Genomic DNA, 25,210 nt, shown 5'->3' with positions numbered 1-25,210 from the left:
TACTGATTACGAGTACAGTCGACGTCAAAAATATGTTTACAATTTTGCACCTTATGCCTTTGTAATAATGCCTTATGCTTTTTTGCCTTATGCTTTTTTGCCTTATGTTTTTTTGCCTTATGCTTTTGCCTTTTCTCTGTTTGGCCCTATGGTTGACTGGTAGAGAATGCCATTTGGCATTAAGTCCGCCATTTTTACATTGTTGTATATATTTTGTGCAATAAAGTTTACATAAGTAAATAAATAATAAGGCGAAAAATGTAAACATAACTTTGACGTCGACTGTACTCGTAATCAGTAGTTCAAACACAACCCAAGTCAGTTAAATATGAGTTCATTTGTCACCCACGCAATCATTTAACATTATCCAGGAGGCTTATTCTGATTGTAACAACATGAACGAATAATCTTTATTTTATTTTTGTCAGCTGTCAAAATTGTCATTTCTGGTTGTAACTTTTAATCATATCTAAAACAAGTTCAGATCAAATGTATAATCTGTTCTTAAAATTTGAATAAGCCTCATGATAGCAAAGTTTGTGTTTAACGAATCTCGCCTGCATCCTCCCCGTGTCGACCTAGTTGGTTGCGCGGTGACCCATTTAGGCAATGCAAGCACAGATCACTTGCCCACTAGATGGGCTTAATACACCCTCATTGAAGAAAATAATTAGCCCCATTGCGTAATTCAGAAAATAACTGGACTTAACCAACATCCTAAAACCGATTAGGTTGTGTGTTGTGTAACACATAGTACGCAAGTCCCAAAATTATTATGCAAACATTTCTTACACATTTCTTACAGTGCTGGCCCAATATAAACTTATTATACTATATATCATTTCTCTGCACTAGAATTTAACTCGCGATGTAGTTATTTCAGGTATAAGAACGCTAATGTGCAGAATCTAAGCATTAAAAATCTGATAAAGACAAACACTTTCAGTTTCACTTCCACTGATGCATTTTTCTAAGTTTGTATGCCGCGTGAACGTAATCTTTGCGAATGCTTCATACCTGTAATGAAAGAAAGAATGAATCAAATATTTTTATTTCAGGCAACCAGTGGCCTAATATACATAAATAGCTTAAAATTAGCATAGGTACATATTATAAAAATATATTTTAAAACTAAACATTACAAATCCCATTATGGTAATATGGAGTCTAGGGGAATTCGTCTATGAATGAAAGTCTAGGGGCCCGGGAGTGTTATCATCGTTATTTTGGGCACTCGGGATCTCTGCTCCTTTGTCTATTCCCCTCTGTTCTATCCTGCCTTTGCCCACTTTTGTGAAAAGCGATAAGAATGATTGTAAAGTGTCATTCTATGAAACTTGCTAACTATGTAAACAAACCGCCATATTGAAATTATCTCTGACTGATGAATTTACTAGTGACTTATGTTTACATAGTTAGCAAGTTCCGTAGAATGACACTTAAGTAAAATCAGGCGTGTCGCACTCCGCGATTTCGTCGCTTTGCTACAGGTAGCTAAAAGTACATACGTTCGGCCCCAATTTTGGGGTTTGCCATAAGCCGCGCGTGGCGCTGTCGCAACCTAGCGGCCATATCTGTGCTGATCGTAACAGACGCGTTTTGTTAGAGAGTGAGTCTTCTGTACTTAGTACTATTATTTATTCTGTGGTAAAACGGTGTTTGAAACGAGCACCTTTGGCGTAGGATTTTGTTTTTTAGGGACCAGTGAAATCTTTCAATGCTAATACAGTACTTATTTAATATATTTGTTGTTTAACTTGTTTATTTGATGGTCGTTAGGGTCAGTATTTTACATCATCTAGTAATGTAATTGAAACCACTTCAAATGTTTCAACATCGGAAACGCACTTATTCTAGGAGCGCATCAATGACTGACATACTTAGCGCCACTTGTACCATTAACCCGGCGTTAGCCGGTTAAATCAGGAGTTACCATGGCCACCAGTACAATTTGATACTGGGTTTTTGTAAGAGGTGGCAGTTCTAACCTACTTTTCTGGCAGCTGTTCATTTTTGTATGAGGGTGCAGTTCTAAAATTTGATCAATATTGCAGGTTGCTGGTTAGTGAACTACGTATAGTTTGAATACGCTGTAAGTAAAATAGGGTTTGTAAATGAATATAGCACAGGTATAATAACTTGATTTCCCTAATAACTGCCTTGCATTAAGAGGTTACCTGGTCCCAATGGCCTTCGATCCGATCTGTCCGTTTTCTCAAGCTTTCCATGGCTTATCCTATTAAAAATGACGTACTTTAACAAAACAGAACTCTACATATCCTTGACATTTGCTAGACACAGTGCACTGCTATGGCTTCTTTTTAATGGTTTTCTTGTCGTACAAGGACCAAGCTCACTGAGAAGTATCTTCATTCTCGTTTTCTCATTGCTGCAGCACAGTTCGCGACCACATGTAATTTGTCTCCATTTCGTGCCATAAGCCGTATGGACTGCACGGTGCAGACTGCCGCAAGCCGCCGCCCTCTTCATAGCGTTCGACCATCTCACACAAGCTCCAATTTGAGCACGTTTGCCATTCATTCGGCTTAAATTCATGTGTTTCTCCACATCATGCATTGGATAATATGTTCGAAGAATCTAAGGGCTCACCCATGGCATGTTGGGAAGAGATGAGTGGCGATATAGAGCTCTTTGAGAATGGAGGAGTTTGTTCTTCTAGTTGTCCAAGGTATAAGCAGCACTAGCAGCAGTCTTCGTTCGTTCGTTAACAGTTGACGGTGAATACTTAGGATTACTCAGTTACTTTAATTGGTGTGTCAAATACGAGTAGTTTCTGCAACTGGCTATTCCGTTTCATTGAATTAATAATTGATGTATATTTGGCAACTGTAACATAAATAATACAGAAAAATCCATATTGTAATCCAAAAACTAGCTTGGAATAGCTAATTAACAACACTCAAGGTCACGCCGATTTCACGCCGATCATTTATCGGCGGCGGCGGCGTGGTCAAAAAGCCCGGCGGCGGCGGCGCGCCGGCGCGGCGCACACGTCTAGACCGTACTACTGTTGTCCCTGTCGTTCTACCACATTATTACGTACCTACACCCAAGGCCAAAAGTATGGAAACAAGCTTATACTTTGATAGAAAAGTTTGATTTTATATTATTAATTGACGATTTGAAAACAATATGGTAAAATTAATAATAGAACATTTGAATAGTAAATTACTCAAATGCTGGCTATGATAGAGAAGAGGATTTTTGTATGGTGTCCATAGAGAAATAAGCCCTTTTGAAAAGGCTGTGCTGAACTATCATCTTTGTCCTAACTTTTTTTTATCTCTTCGACAATATTTTAGGATATTTTGATATGTAGCGGGAATTTTTAATATGTTGGGGTTGCCCAATGCAAATAGGATACAAATATACAACAAAGATAGATACCTACATACATGAGACATTAAAGAAAACAACGTTTTCCATACTTTTGGCCTTGGGTGTACATTATCCCGTCACCACTTAAAATGTCCCAACACCAAAAACGCATTACAACCAACAAGCCCCAAATCCGTAGCGCATCAGTGACGCACAGATAGCGTTAGTAGGTCTCGGAACGAGGCCAATGTCAGTGTTGCAAGCGCCCGCGCACCCAATGTCGTTATATTTCCTACTACTGCTGCAATGATGCGTTTATACTGGTTTCAAATGGTGTTCATTGGTATTTTTGAATAATTTAACATGAGAATGGAAGGAATACCTACATAATATACTACATATGTACTTACTATACTATATCATTATCAACATCATCATACTACATAATATACTATGTATCATTGGGGATCACTGCACTGCCTCTCTTGTAATATTAATTTCTTGAAATAAATATATTTTAAATTTTTAAATATCCACACGTATATCGTACAACGTTTTACAGTACATATGGCCCTTTTAGAAAATTTTCGACGTTGTTACGTAATGTGCTTATTATAGCTAAGGGTGCCTTAATGGAACAAGAGATGTACTATAATAGTATTTTATGCAACCGTTGTTTAAAAGAGGTCAAAAAAGGCGAGTGGCGTGAGTAACAATTTGAGGCGAAGCCGAAAATTGTTAATAAAGACCCCACGAGTATTTAAAAAAAATGATTTGTGTGACATGATGCAATAGTATCTAACTGAAGATTTTAATCGCCGTAACCGATACGCTCTACACAAAATTAACATAAACATAATGAAACGGTCCAACTACTGAATACGTTTGGTGTGGATACAGTCAGCAGCAGAAGTTGCTAAGCGGGCGAGACGTTCAAAATGATCTTGACGCGACTTTATTATTAAGAAAATAAGAGCGTGTCAAGGTAATTTTGAACACCTCACCCGCTTAGCAACTTCTGCTGCTGACTGTACCAAAATGTTGTTTCTTTATTAAATCTGTGTAAAGTAAGTGTAATGTGTAAACAGGACCTTATTTTAATCTTCATAGGGTCTGTCTTAGCTAACTCTGCCCCGACTCTACAGCGACAAAATGTGTCAGCGCCATTACTCATACCCATACTCATACTCATTTATTCATAAAGCCAATTTACATGTCAAATAAAATTAGAATTATACAGTTAAAATTGAGATCAAAAATTAACATTAAACTTAAAATTATATATACAATTGTAATCGAAAATTAAAATAAAACTTATTCACATGTCGAATTAAAATTAGAAATACGTAGTAACCATTATTAACGTAACATAGGAATTTGACTGTATGCAAATGGTCTGTTACTAAAAATATCTCTAGATGTACTTATATTTTTACATATAGAAAGGTATCTATTTTGACTTTTCTCGGATTATGCATATTTCCGGACGCCGTGAGTCAATTCTTGGTTGTCTTCCTATCTTATTTCACCTCATGGTCCATTTGAGCTTTAATATCCAATATTCTAAATGTCAGAATAAAATTCAATGCCCGATTGGAACTTTAAGATACGTCAAATATTACGTCTAGATACGATATGGATTAGATATGTCAGTGTCAAAAGTGCCTTTTATGTTTGAAACGTCACTTTTGACACTAACATATTTAATCCATATCGTATCTAGACGTAATATTTGACGTATCTTAAAGTTCGAATCGGCCCGTAAGACGTAATCATCCCTTGGGGCATTCTCTATGAAAAGGGACCTTATTGTCGATGGCGCTTACGCTGCACAGGTTCGCGCGGCATTATGTTTATATCGAAGCATCGTTAATAATCGCGTAAGCGCCATCGACAATAAGGTCCCTTTTCATAGATAAAGTCGCCCTTTACCTCCTAAACCGTTTTACCGTGTGTGGCCATGAGTAAACCCATGCATAATAAAAAAAAAAAAAAAAAATTAAAAATACAATAGGTACTAGACGTGTGCGCCGATTAAAAAATGATCGGCGGCGGCGTTTGCCAAAAAATCGGCGGCGGCGGCGTGTTTTCGGCGTGACCTTGATTTTCACTTTTCTTAAGAAAAGTCATTAATTTGTTGTTTTTCTTGAAAATTTGATCAATGCAGGTTGCTGGTCAGTGAACTACGTATAATTTGAATATGCTATGAGTAAGATAGGGTTTGTAAATGAATATAGGATAGATATAATAACTTGATTTCCCTAGTAACTGGCTTGCATTAAGAGGTTACCTGGTTCCAATGACCTTCGATCCGATCTGTAACTCTCCGATTTCTCAAGCTTTCCATGGCTTAATATCCTATTAAAAATGACGTACTTTAACAAAAGAGAACTCCAAATATCCTTGACATTTGCTAGACATAGTGGACTGCTATGCAGCACCAGGCTCACTGCGACGTATCTTCTTTCTCGTTTTCTCATTGCTGAGGCTCGCGACCACATGTAATTTGTCTCCATTCCGTGCGGTCATAAACCGTATGGACTGGACTGGACTGAACTGTGCAGACTGCTGCAAGCCGACCTCTTCATAGCGTTTGACCATCTCACACGTGCTCCAACTCGAGCACGTTTGCCATTCATTCGGCTTAAATTCATGTGTTTCTTCACATGAATTTAAGCCGAATGAATGGAAAACGTGCGTTGGATAATATGTCCGAAGAATCTAAGGGCTCACCCATGGCATGTTGGGAAGAGATGAGTGGTTATATAGAGCTCTATGAGAATGGAGGGGTTTATTCTTCTAGCTGTCCAAGGTATAAGCAGCACTAGCAACAGTCTTCGTTTGTTCGTTAACGTTGACGGTGATTATAATCCTAAGTATACTCAGTTACTTTAAATGTCAAATAGTTTTTGCAAACTGGCTATCCAGTTTCATTGAATTAATAATTGATGTATATTTGATAACTATAACATAAATAATACAAAAAATCCATATTGTAATCCAAAAACCAACTTGGAATAGCTAATTAACAACACTCAAGGTCACGCCGATTTCACGCCGATCATTTATCGGCGGCGGCGGCGTGGTCAAAAAGCCCGGCGGCGGCGGCGCGCCGGCGCGGCGCACACGTCTAATAGGTACATCGTTTATAAAGAAACATTACCGTAATAAATTTGTCATAACAACCCTGCAAGTGGAGGATTATCGTTAAGCCGGTCATTTATCAACTCACCATGGCCTATCCCAAGTGGATCTTTTCGGGGCCGGGGTAGCTCCGAGATATTATGATAAGATTGATAACTGACCAACTCTCCAAGTTCTATTTAGTGTTTTTGGGGTACTTTTGTGTTGTTTGGGAGTTTTGCTTTCTTTAACTTTGGTATACGATAAGGTCAAGTCGCCAAAATGTTTTAAGTTCGTATTTACTCTGTGTATTTGTTATTATAGTTTTATAAGACGCGGAAAGAGAAAATCGAGACAATGTGCTTTATTAAAAATTAGAAGAATAGTTGTTAAGTAGCATCGGAAGTTGAAATTGTATTGAAAAATTACTTAATAGTGCTCTAGACAGCGCTTTGGCTCACGAATTTACTTGTGTGTACCAAATTTCAACTTAATTGTTCCAGTACTTTGGGACAAAATGGGCTGTGACAGACGGACAGACAGACAGATGCACGAGTGATCCTATAAGGGTTCCGTTTTTTTCTCTTGAGGTACGGAACCCTAAAAAAACATCCACGGCTGCTGTACCTCTGCCGTCCTTTCTCAGCGAACTTTCCTTACCAATTGAGTCACCTTTGTACAATTTCTATTATTCTAAACCACATTTGATAAATGTGTTAGGTACTTACATGATATTTTTACTAGCACAGTTTCTAACGTACTATCAAATTCGGCGATATCTAGGCGGCAATGTAGGTGATAGCGCTATCACATGCACAGAGGGCCCGAAGGTGAAGCGGCAGAGATACGAGTCGAGATTACCGCATAGATCGACCGTCTGAACTATTTCCACACTGATAAATGAAAATAAAACTTCTATGCATATAGGTATTATATTATATTTAGGGTGAGTGCTATAGTTATTGACCTTTCCAAAGAAATCAGAAAGAAACAAGCGAAAAGAACTCTTTTTTAGAATTGTTAGGAGTGGCCAATTAATATAGCAGTCATCCTAGTCAGATATGGACCATAATTTTTGATGTAAGTGAATTTAGAAAACAGTTTTAAAAGAATCCTTACTGTGATATTAGCGCGGTTTTCAACATTTTCTTTCTTTTAGATTTTCTATATTTTAGTTAAGAAACGCTTATTTAAAAAAGGAAGACATACGAATATGTTAATTGAAACGATAGTCGTAGGTTTTTATTCTAATCCATTAGTGCATTTACGTCAAACAAGGCAATACCTGTTATACTAAACACTTGGCGCATAATCAAATATTAAAAGAATGACTTTAAAAATCAGCTTAACGTCACGTATTGTCGATTCAATATGCAATTACGTCCAATTTAGCGCAAAAAAATCATCAGCCGAAAATGGACTTTGTCACCAACAAATAGAAGTATAAATAACATAATCATTGTATAAACATTCTTAGAACGCCGGTATCAAAATACAACCTTATTACGAGATTTTAGAGTTGTAATTTGATTGGTGTGGTAAATAATAAGACAAGTGCAGAACGAAGCAGAGATCACGAATGAGGAAGTGTTTGGATGTTTGCAGTTACTCCGTAGGCGTAGGCGGTGCCGTGCAGCGGAGCGGGTTAGGCTGCCTGATGACTTACGATTATTTTACGCGATTTGGGGATGAATGACTTGCTTAACGATAAGAAAATGGTACAAGCAAGGTATTTTCCGCTTGAAAAATACAAAAAATCGAATATTAAGTTTTGTAGGTAAAACTTATGGTTTAGTAAAAATTATGACTACTATTCGAGAATCAGGAAGTGCATCTGTCTTTCCCATTTCTCCATGTAGTGCACGGTCAATTAATTTTTAATTCAGTTATATACTCGTATACAGTGTGTTACTGACCATGGAGCTTTAAATCCAGGGCTCTATTCTACTCGCTAAACTGAGCTACTTTTACTACGGCACCAACCCCTAAACCCCGAAAAAATTTTTTACTTTTTCATACATTTTGGTTGATCAGATGTCGACGTTTTCTATGGAAAAGCCAAAAATTGTTCCCCGATTATAGGGTTGGTCCCATAGTAAAAGTAGCTCAGTTTAGCGAGTAAAATCAAGCCCTGGATTTAAAGCCCCATGGTCAGACACACCATGTATAATTTTATTTGAATTTAGTGCAGTACTATTTTAGCACTACCACTTTAAACAACAACCACCACCACCATCTACCACCTACCACTTTTTATTTTGGCTTTAAGGGTGTGTAGAGCGCTAACACCGTTGTCAAAACAATGCCACTAATAGAGGCACAACTACACAGCTCAGTTTGTTGGCGCAGTCATTCAAGGCTAACCGTATTTTGTTCCGCGCGGCTCGGCTGACGTCACCGTCCAGATGTACTTCTGGCTTATTACACTTACCGCTTACAGAGCTAGGGGCAAACGAACCAGCCCAAATATGTTCTCTAAATCTGTAATAACTATTATGCGTGAATGGAGCTCAAACTTATACTGGTTCGTCTGAGGCTAACGCTTCTCTGCATAAAGCAATGGGAACACAGCCCTGCTGTTATCAACGAGGAAGATACCTTTACTATAATAGGGGCCCGATTCGGATTTTGAAATAGACATGTTTTAGACATCGCCAAGATACGATAACGATATGTTTAAGATCTAACCGGTCAAATTTGACATTTGCGCGATTCTGGAGATACTCTTGAACGATTTCCACAGGATATGACTTAGCGATCCAATTCACTTTTAATAGATATCTTACTGTATCTAACGTAAAAGTGACATTGGTTGCCCGAATTGCGCTGCAAAAGAGAACTGGTTGATATCTAAACTATAACGTATCTAGAATGGATCTAGTATCGTCTCTTTGTGATTATCTTCAAGTTCGAATACGGCAGTAGGTTTGAATTAACAGCACTTTAGGTTATGTTACCTTATAGTAACGTCAATTAAACAAACCTAGTATGAGATGGTATAGGATGAAAGTGACATCATGTTGTTTCCGTTCTTTTTCCTCCTGCATCATTGACGTACTGACTTCAGTGTCAAGTGTCGATTGAGTCATGACTACTACAAAATATGTATATATGTATACCTACGACCCCAAATACTATATATGTATAACTACGATGCAAAGTAGTTCGTCTAGTTCTAAAACAATTTTGTTTATTCTAATAAATTTTACATGAACATAAAATTACAATGGCAATGGGACCCATAATTATTAGTAATGGTTAATCTACATAGTTTATTTTGACCGTATGATAAAATTGCATGAGACTTTTATTGCTGTAAAAATGTACTTTTCAAAAACGTTGTCCAAATCATTTTGTCCTCTCCTACAGCACTGCTGCATGCATGGACTCGAAACAAAATTGTCATGCAGTACATTGGCAGAGCCGTGGTGCTTTCCCTAGTAATAGCCCTTTTCACATCTGTTATATTCCTACCCTTAAAAAAAACATTATTTTTGTACAAACGCGAGAACCTCAAAAAATGACTAGACGAAAACATATGCATCGGGGCTCGTAGTTCGTGTAATTTATTCAATAACAAAACTTATACAAACTATTATTGAAATTAAGTATAAACTAAATAAATTAAAACTAAAACTGTAGGGTAGGTGGGAGTTCACTCAAACGCCAATGTCAACGATACTTTTATTGACTATGAAAACTTATACATATAGGTGCATACATTTATGGGTTCATACAAAACGGGTTACTTCCTAACTAACTTAAAATCGAATAACAGACCGCAAGGTTGAGCACGCCTGTTACCGATGCAAATTGCCAAGGGACAGTCGGGAACCTATCGCCAAGGCACTAGCTAAACCTAGGGAGATCAGGGAGAAGACTGCAAGTGGCTATCGAACTCCCGACCCATTGAGACTAGCCAAAGGACAGAGGTGTACCTATCGCTAAGGCAGTCGCTAGCTAAGTGATCTGATGCGGCGCGGGCTGCGGCTTTTATACCGCCCGGTCGGCGATCGTCGTGCGCGCTCGGTGCTCCTCGGTGGCTGGCCGGTGTGACGCAGTACTGTGCGAGCGAGAAAGTATTCGAGCCTGCGCGTCGTGAGAATTTGTATTGTTACATTCTCCCCCTCTGGTACTCGGTAACGTCCCGTGAGAGTACCAGGATCAGTATTGTTACATTCTCTCCCTCTGGTGCTCGGTAACGTCCCGTGAGAGTACCAGGATCTGTATTGTTATTAGTCTCTCCCTCTGGCACACGTATGTCTGAAGAGAGAGTAGGTACCAGGACTTGTGTAGAACGATGTCTCCTTCAGTTTCGCCAAGTTGGCACTATCCTTACAGTTACTGCCTGAGAGGGTGTTCGACGGAACCCTCCCCCTGGAGTGAAGCCGGTCTGAATAGCATACATCAACTGTATTGGTGTTACTGTGGATTTTCTGTTGCTACTATGACTTCTTGGTGTGTTGTTACTACCTTCTTTAGATGATTCGTCGTTTGCCTCCTTATTTATTTTGTACAGTCCCATTTTACACGTAGGGTAGTTTAGAAAAATAATGTAGGGTAGATGCAACTTCTTCTTTAAAAGAGTGGGTAGTTGTCATTGTTGAGCGTGACAGCTCACAATAATGTAAAAACCAAGGGACAGTCTATGAACCTATCGCCAAGGGACCTAGGTAAGTCTTGGAGAAGACTGCAGGTGGGCTATCGAACTCCAGACTCATTATGACTCGCCAAAGGACAGAGGTGTACCTATCGCTAAGGCTGCCACTAGCTAAGTCTAGGGAGGTCAGGGAGAAGACTGCAAGTGGCTATCGAACTCCCGACCGAGACTTGAGACTAGCCAAAGGACAGAGGTGTACCTATCGCTAAGGCAGTCGCTAGCTAAGTAATCTGATGCGGCGCGGGCTGCGGCTTTTATACCGCCCGGTCGGCGATCGTCGTGCGCGCTCGGTGCTCCTCGGTGGCTGGCCGGTGTGACGCAGTACTGTGCGAGCGAGAAAGTATTCGAGCCTGCGCGTCGTGAGAATTTGTATTGTTACAAAACTAATAAAATAAATAAATAAAACTTACCCACCTACCTTAGGTCCCCCAGATCTGTCCCCTGCGGAAGGGTGCCCCTCGTAGTTATTAAATAAAATATACTTATTTTATTCTTAATCATTGCATTGTTACGTGTCTTATCTATGTAGTAAACGATATAGGAGGAGGAGACAGTACCTGACAAGTAAAATTCAAGGGAAACTGACGTATGAATAGAGCATACGTACTTACATTTAAATTTGATGCGCATTATGATTTTATGTGTTACCTTGAGAGTCAGCTTGTCATATTCGTAGGTTAGTAAAAATAACAAACACATTTAGGTAATATGTATCATCAACGTCAAAATTACATTTACGATCATTTAATTTACTTATGGTCATCATTGTCATCAATTTATAATTGAGAGCAATAAAAATATTGAAAATGCTCCGTGAATTTTGTAGTAAAAACTTTGTACTATACATCTCCACTGTTGTGTGTTTATTATTTATTATTTTGTAGAGTCTGTGTGGAAAGAGAAGAGTCGTGGAACGTATTGGGCCCCATACATTCTACGAATTTTCTGTTTCCGCACAGACTCTACCTGTACACTCAACAAAATGGAAGTAAGTACCTAAATAGAGCTCGGCATCAAGCAGCGTCTATCCTCCATCGTTCAAGCTCGCATCCTCACTTTCTTTGGACACGTTTCTCGACGTGGAGATGTATCCATAAAGCGACTGGTCGTGCAGGGCAGAGTAGAAGGTACCCGAGCGCGAGGAAGGTAGCCCATGAGGTGGACGGACCAAATAAAGGCAGCAATGGACGGCCCCTTGCACGAATGCGCTAAACGCGCAGCCGTCAGGGAGGAGTGGAGGCGAGCCGTCAACTGTGTCACAAAGGGAGACTTCCAATGATGACCACGACCGCTCTGTCAAGAGCGTCCCGATCAAGAAGAAGACTTAAATAACAAAATGAAACAAGGAACAATGATGATGACAAATGCATTGTAAAACAATTCCTTCTTACCTACTACTTAAGTATTAAATTTTCATTTGGTTGACCGATTTGACCATATGATGTCGCGGTCAGCTTACACCCTAACTTGTTCAAAAAACTTTGCACAACAGGCATTGTGAAAGTCGGGCCCTTGTCAAAGTCGCACGAGAAAAATTATAGGTAGATAATACGAGTATAAGACACGTGACAAGCACGATTGTATGATAAGATCGGCCTCAAGGATCATATTTCGTATAGGTACCTCAATACTATGACAGCGGAGGGATGAAAGTCATGTGACGAAAAATGTATTAAGTATGAATGTGGAGGGAAGTACGAGGAAAGGAAAACCGAGGAAAAGGTGGATGGACTGTGTGAGAGATGATATGGAATGAACGCAAGGAATGATGAAATAACGGGTGACAGAGAGGTGTGGAAGAGAAAGACATGCTGCGCCGACCCCAAGTGAATGGGACAAGGGCAAGAGAATAATGATATACCTAGATACTATATCAGTACAAGGAAATATTTTACATAGCCTGAATGCACTAGAAAGCAAAGCCGCACACGTTGTTTACCGATTAAAAGATCATAACAAAGCGTCGATTCAGTACCTATAACTCGTATAACGATATATTATTGCTGGGATCTTCATTGAGTGTTCGCAGAATGCACGGACCACCTTACTTTTACTACGTAGTAGATCCGAAATGTGTATATATAGTTACTACCACAATGTATGTAGTATTTATAGAAGTCTAGACAATAAAATACACTGCGCGATTCGGAAAATGAATTAGAGACTAACTATTTACGATATAGTAAATATATGTGACGTCCAACGGAAAAAGGTACCTTATGGTGGTTGACGCTTGCGCTATTATTAAAGTCGCTGCAATATTGTTGCGGCCATAAGGTACCTTTTGCCGTGGAACGTCACATATCGTTACTATATAGTGAATGTCTAATTCATTTCCCGAATCGCGCCGACATACTACGGCTACTATTATTAAGTGGAAGCCTGTTTATCTTTTATTAGTACTTCTATTTACCTTTCCTATGAATAAACTTTAACCTTGATAATTGATTTATCTTTGTTGCAATATATGTCATAGATGTATTTGTAAGTATGCGATACTTTTTTTTGCACCGCATATTTTTGTGAACAAATAATGTATTAATATAGAATAACTGTTAAAAAATGCTACATGTGTTAAAAATAAATACCAATGTTTCAATATATTGCAACTGAAAGAATTATGATATCCATATGTACAATAATAATGATGATACGTGTTAATTTTTTGGGTCGTCATTAGATCAGTAAATAATTATGGAGATCATAAAATTTGAATATTCAAGTAGGAAGCTGTTTGGATTAAGGACATCGCACGCTCCAATGGATAATAATCTAAAATGTACATCTTACTGTTCAGAACCTTCGAAAATTCCACAATGAATATGTAAATGTTTTATTTTTAACTTGCACATTTTCAACTCAATAGGCACCGTTCGGTCCTTAAACGTACGAGCAATAAATTCATTGATGATAGTCATGAGATGCCGTCATAGGCCGTTTATATGATTAGGTGCGTACTACAGGGAATTCGGGTCTCAACGGCGTTGACTCCTCTTCAAATTGCAGATGAGGTATTTTTGCGATGATGCCGCGAATATTAAAACTTATTTAAGGTGATTTACGATGAAGATTGATTTAAGTACTTAGAAATACTTTATATCTTACTTTGGGACCCACTGAGATATTTAACTAGAAATCTACGCCTTGTCTTCTCTTCATTAAAACAAAAGAAGACTGATTATTTTGTTAATACTCAAGGGAGTCTGAAGAAGCATTGCACGTCTTTTGCGTACACCTTTATTAAAAGTGTATGTGTAAGTACCTAAGGGTATCTATAAAAGGTGTTTTTATCTTTCCAGGCCGCCAATTCAAGGCTCACAAAGTAATCCTAGCGGCGTGCAGCAAGCATTTCCAAGAACTCTTCGACACCGCACCGCCCAGCCATGCGGGGGCCTGCTACGTCATCCTCGAGGCCACCACGGCGGACAATATGCAGGCGCTATTGGAGTTCATGTACAAGGGCGAGGTCCACGTCAGTCAGGACGCGCTCTCCAGCTTTCTTAAAAGTGGGGAGAACTTACAGGTTGGTACAACGAAAAGCGTAAGAAAGGTTTTAGACTAGCGTTTTATGTACGCGCGTGTTAGCTCGTATAGTATAGGCCACATGTAGGGAGAAGTAGCGCGCGTGTACGCTCGTAAAAACCAAATGTAGGGATATGTAACGCGCGTGTAAGCTCGTACCTACCGCCGAAACGACCGTATACGCGCAGAAAAATACGCTAGTCAGAAACCGCCCTAAAGTTTCGTCTTGGAATGACTTGGAGAAAACCGCAATTGTCTTCGGAAGCGCAACTGTCTTGGGGGAGGCAATCAGCTGCAGCTGTCACAACGGCGGACAACATGCAGGCGCTGCTGGTGTTCATGTACAGTGACGTTCAAAAGTGCATGAATAGATGTCTACCGTAATGCCTTAATATTACGGTTGAAACATGTCCATGCACTTTTGAGCCAGGATTCTTAAAAGTGGGGTTACTGGTTAGTATAATGGTAGCAATTATAAACGTTGGTAGCCTTTATAATCTCGATTGACTTGATAAAGTCGTTAGTTGTCTTTGGGTTTTGATTGTAGTGACCCGAGGCGAGGGGGAAGGGTCGATCGCCGTCAGATCTTTTTATTTTACAATAGTTAATTTGTCTATTGATTATTTCACTTCAGTTAGGCAGTGATTAAACTCTTTTCATAGCCCGAAAACAAGCACTAGGTTTTTTTTCTTTAAGCAAATTTTGCACTTAAAACTTCAATTAAAAACTTGTTTTAAAAATCCGACAAGTAAATCAATATTGGACGTTCAAATTCAAACTTCCCAAATACCAGTTTTTCCCATTGTGCAAATGCAAAGTCAGACATTGAAAGCTAACATTCCCCGACACGGCTTTGTAAATAGTCTGAGTTACCAATTAGCAAATGCAAACGGTTTTTATGTAAACTCTCCTCAGGATCCGCATAATCCAATCTAGGATCCTGTTTTAGTTCATATCAATAGAGTCGAGAAAAGTATACGTAGCGTTAATACCTAAATAAGGCCACACTTTAGTCACTACTCTAGTATTCAAGGAATTAATCTTAACACTAGAACATTTCCAATTTTGGTCACAATTGTATTACCTTAAATAACAATCTCCGTCAAACACTTTCAGGTCAAAGGCCTCTCAATGGAGATGTCACAGGACGCATGGGTAAAACAGCAGACGCAACAATCCTCAGAACGCCACCAGACTCGCATAAAGACGAGCCCAGTGTCCAACACAGGGAACTGCGACGGCTCTGAAGCGCAGCAGTCGCACACGTCGTTTGCGCCGATAATCCCGGGCTACGGGCTGCCGATCCACGGCGGGGGTGCGGGGATGGGACGCTACGCGCCTCCTGCGCATGTTCCCTTACACCCGACGCCGCATCGAAGACCTGCGCCGCCTAAAGCATCGCCGTCTCAGAGTCCACATGCTAGGAATTATAGGTAAATTCACATAGACTTTTTCTAAACTAATTCAGCATCTTCATAAAGTGTGGAGTGCCATAATAAGCGGTGTATTTATATAAAAATTTGACGTTTAAGGTGTCACTTGATGTTAGCTTGACCCAATTCTAGTTAAATATCGTTGCTTATCATGAAAAGTGGTATAAAACAAAATACAATGCCATTAGATTTTAAATATTACCAGTAAAATATAGAATATTAAATGCAATAGCATTTTATTTTGAGTTGTGTCACTATTCATGATAAGCAATGAATGTTTATTCTCGCGTTTTATGATCTTCACAAAGGTTTTCTTTACGTTGTTGGCTAGGTCTTGACTATCCTAGAAGAAGTTATCTGGATTGTCAGACAACGGTGATTAAAATATTTTTCAATAGGTACCTACTTTGAAGAAAGATATTCTTAGTCATCTTCCTTTTTACGCAGTTTCTATCAAAGACTCGCACATTCTTGCATTTGCGAAGATAGCCGGTAATAGTCATCGGGAGACACATACAACTGTAGGTATATGTAGTAATATTGATCGTTGCGTTTTCAGACAAAGCTCATCATCGTCGCACTGCGGCAGCGTGGCGGAGGAGCCGGACACGCGCTCGTCGCCCGGCGCGGGCGCGGGCGCGGGGGGAGGCGCGGGGGGAGGCGCGGGGGGAGGGGCGCGCTACGACGAGCCGCCGGACTGCGCGCAGCTCAACGCCGTCAAGAACAACGGCTACGAGCGCACCGACGACCTCATGGAGCGGCGGGACACAGACCAGGGGGCTGAAGGTATACCTACTTCCTTCTTACCTATGTTCGAGAACAGATAAGACCAGGCTATGGAAACGCCATCTAGAACAACTGCTACGAACCGACGACCTCATGGAGCGGCGGGACACAGACTAGAGGGCTGAAGGTATACTTCCTTCTTACCTATGTTCGAGAACAGATAAGACCAGGCTATGGAAACGCCATCTAGAACAACTGCTACGAACCGATAACCTCATGGAGCGGCGGGACACAGACCAGGGGGCTGATGGTATACATAGACACTTCTTTCCAGAATTGAGACGCCGTATTGCGGCAACAAGAACGGATGGCTGAAGACCTCGTGAAGCCTCGAACAAGGGCCGGGAAGAACTATTGTTTCATACTTAAAATGATCCAACTGATCAAATAAAATCGCTTCTGAAAGTATTATATAGTCTCTCAATATTTGCTTAAATACAATATGTAAGAATCGCCTAAAATTATTTATTAGCCGTCAAATAATGTATAGTTCAAAACAAGACAGAAGACAAGACTAAGCGCCAGTTGGCCCTGTTTCGATTTTTTGTTTACTATATATTTTATTAGTGATGGTTAATGTACAATGAATTATATAAAAATATTTTACATTATGTCAATATCCAAAGAAGAAAATCGGGACTACATTCAACTATCCACTTAACGGTGACAAACGGTTTATATAATTTTTAAAACTTTCGCGTTTTGAACACATATTAACTCTTATGTCACATGGATGTGATTTTCACTCCAAACTTATTCATACACTTTTCGTCAGGTAGTTGCACAAATCTCTGTTTTGACATTTGCTGGGACATCACTTAGCCGCGACCACGACCAGTTAAACCTGTGTCGAAACGTCGGTAAATAAAGGCATTAAAGTAAATTCGCGATAGACCCGTCTATATGTGAGTTAATATGCGACAAACGGTTCTGCTCAAGCCTTGGTTAATCATTTATGTTGTGTTCCAGATTTACGGGTTAAAAACGAGAATGACTACCACACGAGCGGATATAACAACGCGTCACCGCCGGCCGCGACCATGCCGCCCAGCTACCACGACAAGCCGCTGGCCACCTCGCCCGTGCCCAAGCCCACGGCCGACATGACGTGGCCCACGAAGATGATCACGAGCAAATCCGGCGGCATCGCCACCCCTGACGGTGAGTGCTGCCACCTACCACTATAACGTCAGACTAAGCTAACTCTGCACAGACATCGCAGAATAAATAATAGTACTAGGGCTGATTTAGACGGGCTGGGTTAGTGCGAACTCGCGTGCGATTTTAGTTACATTGCGGACTGTTAGTTACGTCCAATTCAACCGACCGATCCAAAACCGCCATGTAATGAAACTCGCATCGTCTAAATCAGTAAAAAATAAGATGACCAAAGGGGTTGGTCTCGGACTGTCTGGAACACAAAATGACTAGTGTAATATTTTGCCTATATCCCTTTTAGTCTACAACGCAAACGGTCTAGAACACAAAATGACTACAATTATTTAGACCTTTATTTACCTACATTTCGTCGGTTTATCTTTACGTTAGCGATGTCGACGGATTTTTGTGCTATTTCTGTGCTGTTTGGCCTTCGGCCATTTGAAGAAACCTAACGAACCTAACCTACCTATATGTGATAATTTTGTGTTCTAGACCGTTTGCGATGTAGACTAAAAGGGATATAGGCAAAATATTACACTAGTCATTTTGTGTTCTAGATAGTCCGAGATCAAAGCGAAAAAGACATGCTGCGACCCCAAGTGAATGGGAAAAGTGCAAGCGAATGATGACTCGATTTCTTTAATTAGAATTCAGTTTGAGACTCGTGTTATCACTACTTAGACGCAGTTTTGTAGATAAAATTTTATATTTTACATTAGTTATTAAGAGTGAAAATTCAATGTCGTTTCTTATAATTATTTCGTAATTAACAATTCAAAGGTATGAATGAAATATAAAAGTATCTATAATTTTCCTTCATATTAAATTGTCATACAGTTATAGAATAAATAATTCATATTCAATGGGTAAAAATACTGTGTATTCAAATGCTCGGTCAAGGCCGTACGCATCGGCAAACGTCGTATTTGAATTTCATATTTTATTAGTTAACCGTCAAATAATATGTGAAAAAATATAGCCACCTACTTGTACACGCTTTCCGATAAAAAAAATTAATGTGATTCAGAAGTAGAAGTAATAAAGATTTTTGTGTATTTATTGTTGTGAATAATATTTTCAGTCCCTTCAGTAATTTCGCTACTAGATTAGAGTAATCATATCGTGTTGCGTCTGCAATTTCCAATTTTAGTATTTACGCACTTAATCGTTAAGGGCCACTTGCACCATTCCACTAACCCGGGGTTAATCGGTTAAACCTGGAGTTGCCATGGTTACCCAAACAATTTGATACTAGGTTAACGGTTTAACCGCTTAACGCCGGGTTAGCGGGATGGGGCAAGCGGGCCTAATAGCGCCGGCGAGTATAAGTACTATAAGTGAGCTACTAGTAACGACGCGACCGTGCCGTTTGCAGGCAAGAAGCTGAAGTGTCCGTACTGCGAGCGGCTGTACGGGTACGAGACGAACCTGCGCGCGCACATCCGGCAGCGGCACCAGGGCATCCGCGTGCCGTGCCCGCACTGCTCGCGCACCTTCACGCGCAACAACACCGTGCGCCGCCACATCGCGCGCGAGCACCGCCACCAGGCGGCCCTGCAGCCCAACCCGGCCGGCCCGCTGCCCAACCACGCGCAGTAGGCCCCCCCCCCCCCCCCGCTGTACGAGTCGAACCATATTATTGTAACCGGTAATCTACCTCAAAAATTGATCTTAAGGTTAATTTTAATCGTGCGATAATTGTTACTTAATTCCCCCGCGGCTCGACCCGCCCGGGTCGGCGCCGCCTCTCGGTCTTCGAATATGTCCGGTTGACCGTGGACGAAGTTACCTCTCCCCGGCCGGGACCGGGTCGGGGATCTTAGAAATGATGTTGAGACTGATGGTCTCAGGTGATAGGCTAAGTGTATGTAAATAATAGGAGAATATTGTGTGACGCCTTGGCCTAGGTTGAGACACGCGTTTAGGTTCGATGTGGCAAAATCTCTACAATTTTTATTTTCTACACCGTTTCCGGAGCATTTTTATACATATTAGAGTTACTGATAGATAAATATTTTAATTGTAGTCCGCCGGGTTAAGTTTCTGCAACGCATCTGTGATACGATAATAGACGGGCATTTATTTTTCGCATCTAGTTTTGCCACATTGTACTCTCTAAGGGTTATAGAGCTGTAGATTTTTAGCAGTTTTGTACTGTACAGTGAACTTGAACGGTTTTAGTTTGTACGAAGTACAATTTGCCGATAGGAACGTAAGTAGTTAGGTAAAGAAATAAAATGGTGTTTTAATAATGATGCACGTGAGATGCATGAATGTGTTTACAGCCCATAGTATCTGTCGTTCCTTCGATCCGAGCGGGTTGCCTTGTAACAATTCTCAAAACCGACCTACTCCGCGACGATTGCGCCTAATTTGATTGTTTTACAACGGAAGGAGTCCGTTTATAACGATTAAATTATGTCAGTTTTTATCGAATTTGATAATAAGTCTATCTTTAATTACTTGACGCATAAAAATACAAGCAAACTTGCGTTGTTACATCGCCGCCGCCGGCTCGCTGCACGGGTGTTACTATTGAGACCAAAATAATTATATGTTTTAAGGGGATGGTATCGATTTTAACATTCCGTTTTGAAGTGTTTTATTTTTCTTTTGTCGTAGTGCATTTAGGTGAAGGCCACTTACATACCTTTAATATTCCTAGTCATTTCAGTGCAACCACTTGAGGTTTTTTATTATTTAATGATAATTTAGGGGTGGGTTTCGGGTCATTGTATTATATGTTGTGTGGACCCGCGGCTCGCTCTACTTGAGAAGTAACTATCCTCTGCAATACACGCTCTTTAGTTTTCGTAACTCAGATGGGACAGTGCCAAATATCATCAATTTAAGTTCACATCTATTTTATTTATTTTATATTATTCTTTTATTTTGTTAAGTGTGGGTGTGGCGACTGTGTGTTATATTCCTGATATTTAGGAATACGCTGCATTCATATTTATTATATTTATATTTAGGATACACTATTAAATGTTTATGAAGAGACAACGCCTTCCAAAGGCTCAGTGATTTTATTTTAGTGAATCTAGTTTCTGTTAGGTTACCATGGGAAGACAGCGTTTTAGTTATCTTTTAATGGTTTCGGGATATTATTGTTTTCAAGTAGTTAAGTTCAGAGTTTGGGGCCGGATCCGTCCGCATATGAAACAGTTTCGTCAATAACAATGTTCACTTTACGACAATTAATTAATTTATGACTGAATCAAACGTAAATAGAGTAGTCGCAGTAGTAGATTACGAAAAGAACGAAATTGCAGTACGACACGGTATGATTTGGCCCAATTGTTCGTCTCCGTTTTGATATTTTAGTAGTTACCAATCTACCTATATGACTGTGAAAGATTTACCTCATTCAAATTTATAAAAACAGGCTTCTATTTTCTATACTTATACTTATATCGACGTTTAAGTCCAGTTTCTCTGTAATCTTAAATAAGTAACTCAGTTTTGATTTCAAAGGTTGGATCGGTTTTGGATAGGTATTTAATCGTGGCAAGAGATCGCAGGCCAACTGTCCTGTCTCCCGACAATACAAACTTTATTATGATAATCTTTATAATAATTATCGCACAGAATAATATTTTGTCTACTTTATTGTATTTGTCTGAGATCTCTTCGTGGGTAGGGTGGGGTGTTTCATGTTTAGTTGGCATCGTTTCAATAATTATCATCATTTTGATCGTTTCTCAAGCGGTCGTTTTGATTTATGATAAAAAAAATCATTGATTTTGTGGCATTATTTCGATTTTAATGTTAAGACAGAAATATTTTGCTATTTCGCTTATAAATTGTTAAAATTACGTTATTATTTGTAAAGTGATTTCGAAAGAAATAAGGAAGAATTATAGTTATATTTTTGTCTTTTCGGTTATCTAATGAATTCAAAATTCATAGTTGTGATTATTTTCTTTTCGACATTTAATGTTTTTTGTGATACATAAAAGAGAGCTGCATAAATGCATCACGTTTTTTAGATTTTGTCGTTTCTTTTAAGTTGAATGATGGGTTTAGACGTAAGGCAAGTCGAGCGATGCTTCGAGTGGCACTAGGTTCGTCGAAATCATTATTGGATTTACTTCTTTCTTAAAAAAACTAAGGTACAAATTATAGATTACAAATCGAACGTCAATTTTATTAATAACCGTTTATTTTTAGAATTATTGAATGTTTTCTTCAAAGTACAATATTGAGTATACTTGGGATAATGGATAACACGTCTAAATTAAGTTGAATTGTTAAAACTATTAGCGGACAAATTACTAGAGGGTCCCTATATAGTTATAATGTTGTATTTGATGTGATAGGTGAATTCACATTTAGTCGGTGTCTGCAATCCCTACACTAAGACTTGGCCGAACTCCCCAGAATGGCTAATAACTCTGTAAAGATGGCTACGGTGCGGTGAACAGTAGGTACTGTGGCTCGCTCCGACCGACCGAGCCATGTGGCCGGCACTGGCGGAGCGGGCTCGGTATCAGTGATTGAATACAAAATTAATACAAACTGCTTTTAACTTAATTAGGGAAGATTTAACCAGTTCAAACACTTTCCAGTCAAATACCCTTGTAATACTGTAAATAGGGATCGATTGGAAAGTGTTTAATGTAGCTACGAGTATGTTACGACATCTAAAATCTAAAAAAGTCGTCCCTTATAAGTTTGCCATTTCATTATTTTAGGATATTCGAAATTTAAGGAATCTGTTATAATTTTGTTTGGAATAGTAATTTGGAGGTGACAGTGATTTGAAGTTCAAATAGTTTCCTTAATTTAGACTTTAGACCATGAAAGTCGGACTGGTCTACCAATTTTACTTGAATTGTTTGAACTTTTTCTACTTGTTGTCTCCTTACGTTGTTGGAGCCTGATTGTTTTGCTGGAACAAAACTGCCTTTGCATTTCATTTGCTTATTTAACGGCTCCACTTTGAGTTCTCTATGATAAGTTTACGTTTAGTTTAAGTTTTTAATGTTAAATCGCGATATGTCGTGATGGTAAAGCCAAAGATTGTTACGGGTATGGTGACCCTCTGCCGTCACACTGGCTGTACAGTGACTACACATTCAACTTCCGTCTTAAAAAAAAAAAGACATTTGAATAAAGAACATTTTGAAAAGTCGTTGAACGTGCCCCACTGTACAGCCACTCTAGCTGATAAGTTAATCTACCTCGAGAAATATAACATAGTAATAAGCTTTTAAATAGATTTTTATATGCAAACGGTATAAATTTAGTGTGTAAGCGTGTTGCGAAAATTAAAAAAAAAAATTAAAGTACAAACTATGCTACCTCAGGATTCAACACTTTAACGACTTGAAATTCTATAAACATCTCCAGATGTATTTAAGAGTATTTACAAACTTAAGATTTCTATACTCATCGCGAGACGATTTAATACTTAAATAATATGGACTGAACGTTAGTGGAACAAATATTGTTAAAGCTGTTGTAAATAATGCTCATATGCGTTCAGATCCGAGGCTAGCACAGACGTGAATCTCGGTGTCCGCCGCGTCGGCCCGCGGCGCGGGTCGGCGTCGACGTGGCCCCGCCACGCGGGTCGGGCGGCTCCGGGCCGCTGAGGTGTCGCTCCTAACCCTAGGCTAAGTTGTTAATTAGGCTAGTTTTAATAATCTCATAGACACTATTCTACCTCATTTCTTAAGCAAAAGCTTGTCGGGGAGTCGGCCGCAGTCGCAGTACTCGTAATCTAATTGTACCTTCCTTCACTCTCCGGAGTATAAAACATTTTTATTCGTAATTTTTATTATTATTACTTTTTCCCAGTTAATTTTTGTGTTACATAGATGTTACTATGTTTTAAGGAGATGAAAAATGAAAAATTATTGTTTGTTAGGTTTCAGCGAATTAAAAAAATTGTAACAAAATTATTTTTTGTTTCTTATTTTTGTTCCCTTTTTTCACCCTCCCGTTTTTGATTTATTTTTAATTTATCTTTAACAAGTTACACCCGTCCATCGTGTTTAGTATTTATTGTAATAAATTTAAGTACATTATTTAAGGAATTGACGTTTAAGTAATATTCATAAAAATAGTTGCACTTAACTGGACAGGAATTATTTAAGTAATCATTCGATGTTTTTATATTTTAAGGGTGCACTTACATTGAATCGATCTCGGGCGTATCTCGGGGATTCACCTCTACGAATTTTATAATGAAGAAAATATTAATGTTCTGTCGCATTTAATGTAAGTATTAAATTAAAATGTTAATGTTATAACAATCACTTTCGGATTCACTAGAGTTATTCACGAGACACGAACCACCTGACAATAGAGTTAATGGCTCCTCTACACGATGGGCCAACGCCGGCCACTCCAAGGGACGCATTTATGCGTTAGAGGGAGCAAGTGATATTGCTATCTCATTCTACCGCATGGCTGCGTCCCTTGGAGTGGCCGGCGTTGGCCCATCGTGTTGAGGAGCCATAAGAATGGCGAGGCCCCACGCCGCCGTACAATCGCATCGGTGTTAACTAATCGTAGTTAAGATCATAAATCTGTACCTACAAGAATAAATATATTGATGTTTTATAATAGCTCAGCCAGTGTGGCACGAATTATACCCAGGGCTCGGAACCGGTATTTTTTTTTAAACTCCGAATTAGCCCAATATTATGAATTATTTTATGCTCTTTACGTAGGACTGAATCATGTATTTAGGTAACAACTTTGTGTTATTAGATTGTCCCGTTAAAAATGAAATAATAAACAAAGAACGTAATAATACCGGTATTTTTGTATGGAGCAAATACCGGTTTCCGACCCCTGATTGTACCTAAAGTCATCCAAGACTGTAAATACCGCATTACTCTAGTACATGTTAACCGTTAACGTTAAGTTCGGGTGGGCTAAGTCTCGGTGTCTACTATGTTCTTGGTGTCAACGTTGTGTAAGTGTGGGCTATCCACACAAAAAAAGCGAAAAAGGGCAAAAACAACGAGCAATCTTTGTACAACAACTAAAGTACAAATTCTCAAGTCTTAAAAGTTAATGCCAGTACAAATTATGGTATCGGATTTTATGTAAATGTTGCCAAAATTGTATTTTTTCGGCAGATAAATTATAATTTTAGGGTAAGTGAGGAGAGTACAAAATGGTTCGTGTTTAATTCAGGTCAGTGCGGGTTCCGTGAGGACCAGCA

General features: G+C 39.3%; 1 protein-coding gene across 3 annotated transcripts in view; it reads left to right on the top strand.

Moving 5' to 3' along the window:
• LOC134663999 (zinc finger protein chinmo) overlaps positions 1-23,936 on the top strand; it is a 105,227-nt gene extending 81,291 nt beyond the window's left edge. For all 3 annotated transcript variants that reach the window (XM_063520561.1, XM_063520562.1, XM_063520563.1), the window contains exons 3-7: positions 14,422-14,645; positions 15,761-16,077; positions 16,637-16,863; positions 17,833-18,024; positions 19,400-23,936. In XM_063520561.1, coding sequence (XP_063376631.1) covers positions 14,422-14,645; positions 15,761-16,077; positions 16,637-16,863; positions 17,833-18,024; positions 19,400-19,623 — 1,184 coding nt within the window. In that variant the 3' untranslated portion in view covers positions 19,624-23,936. The remainder of the gene's footprint in view (positions 1-14,421; positions 14,646-15,760; positions 16,078-16,636; positions 16,864-17,832; positions 18,025-19,399) is intronic.
• Positions 23,937-25,210: the final 1,274 nt, after the last annotated feature.

Source organism: Cydia fagiglandana, chromosome 4 (genome assembly GCF_963556715.1).
Source record: "Cydia fagiglandana chromosome 4, ilCydFagi1.1, whole genome shotgun sequence".
NCBI lineage: Eukaryota > Metazoa > Arthropoda > Insecta > Lepidoptera > Tortricidae > Cydia > Cydia fagiglandana.
The sequence above is the reverse complement of the archived record's forward strand: the minus strand, read 5'-3'. Positions and strand labels throughout refer to the sequence as shown.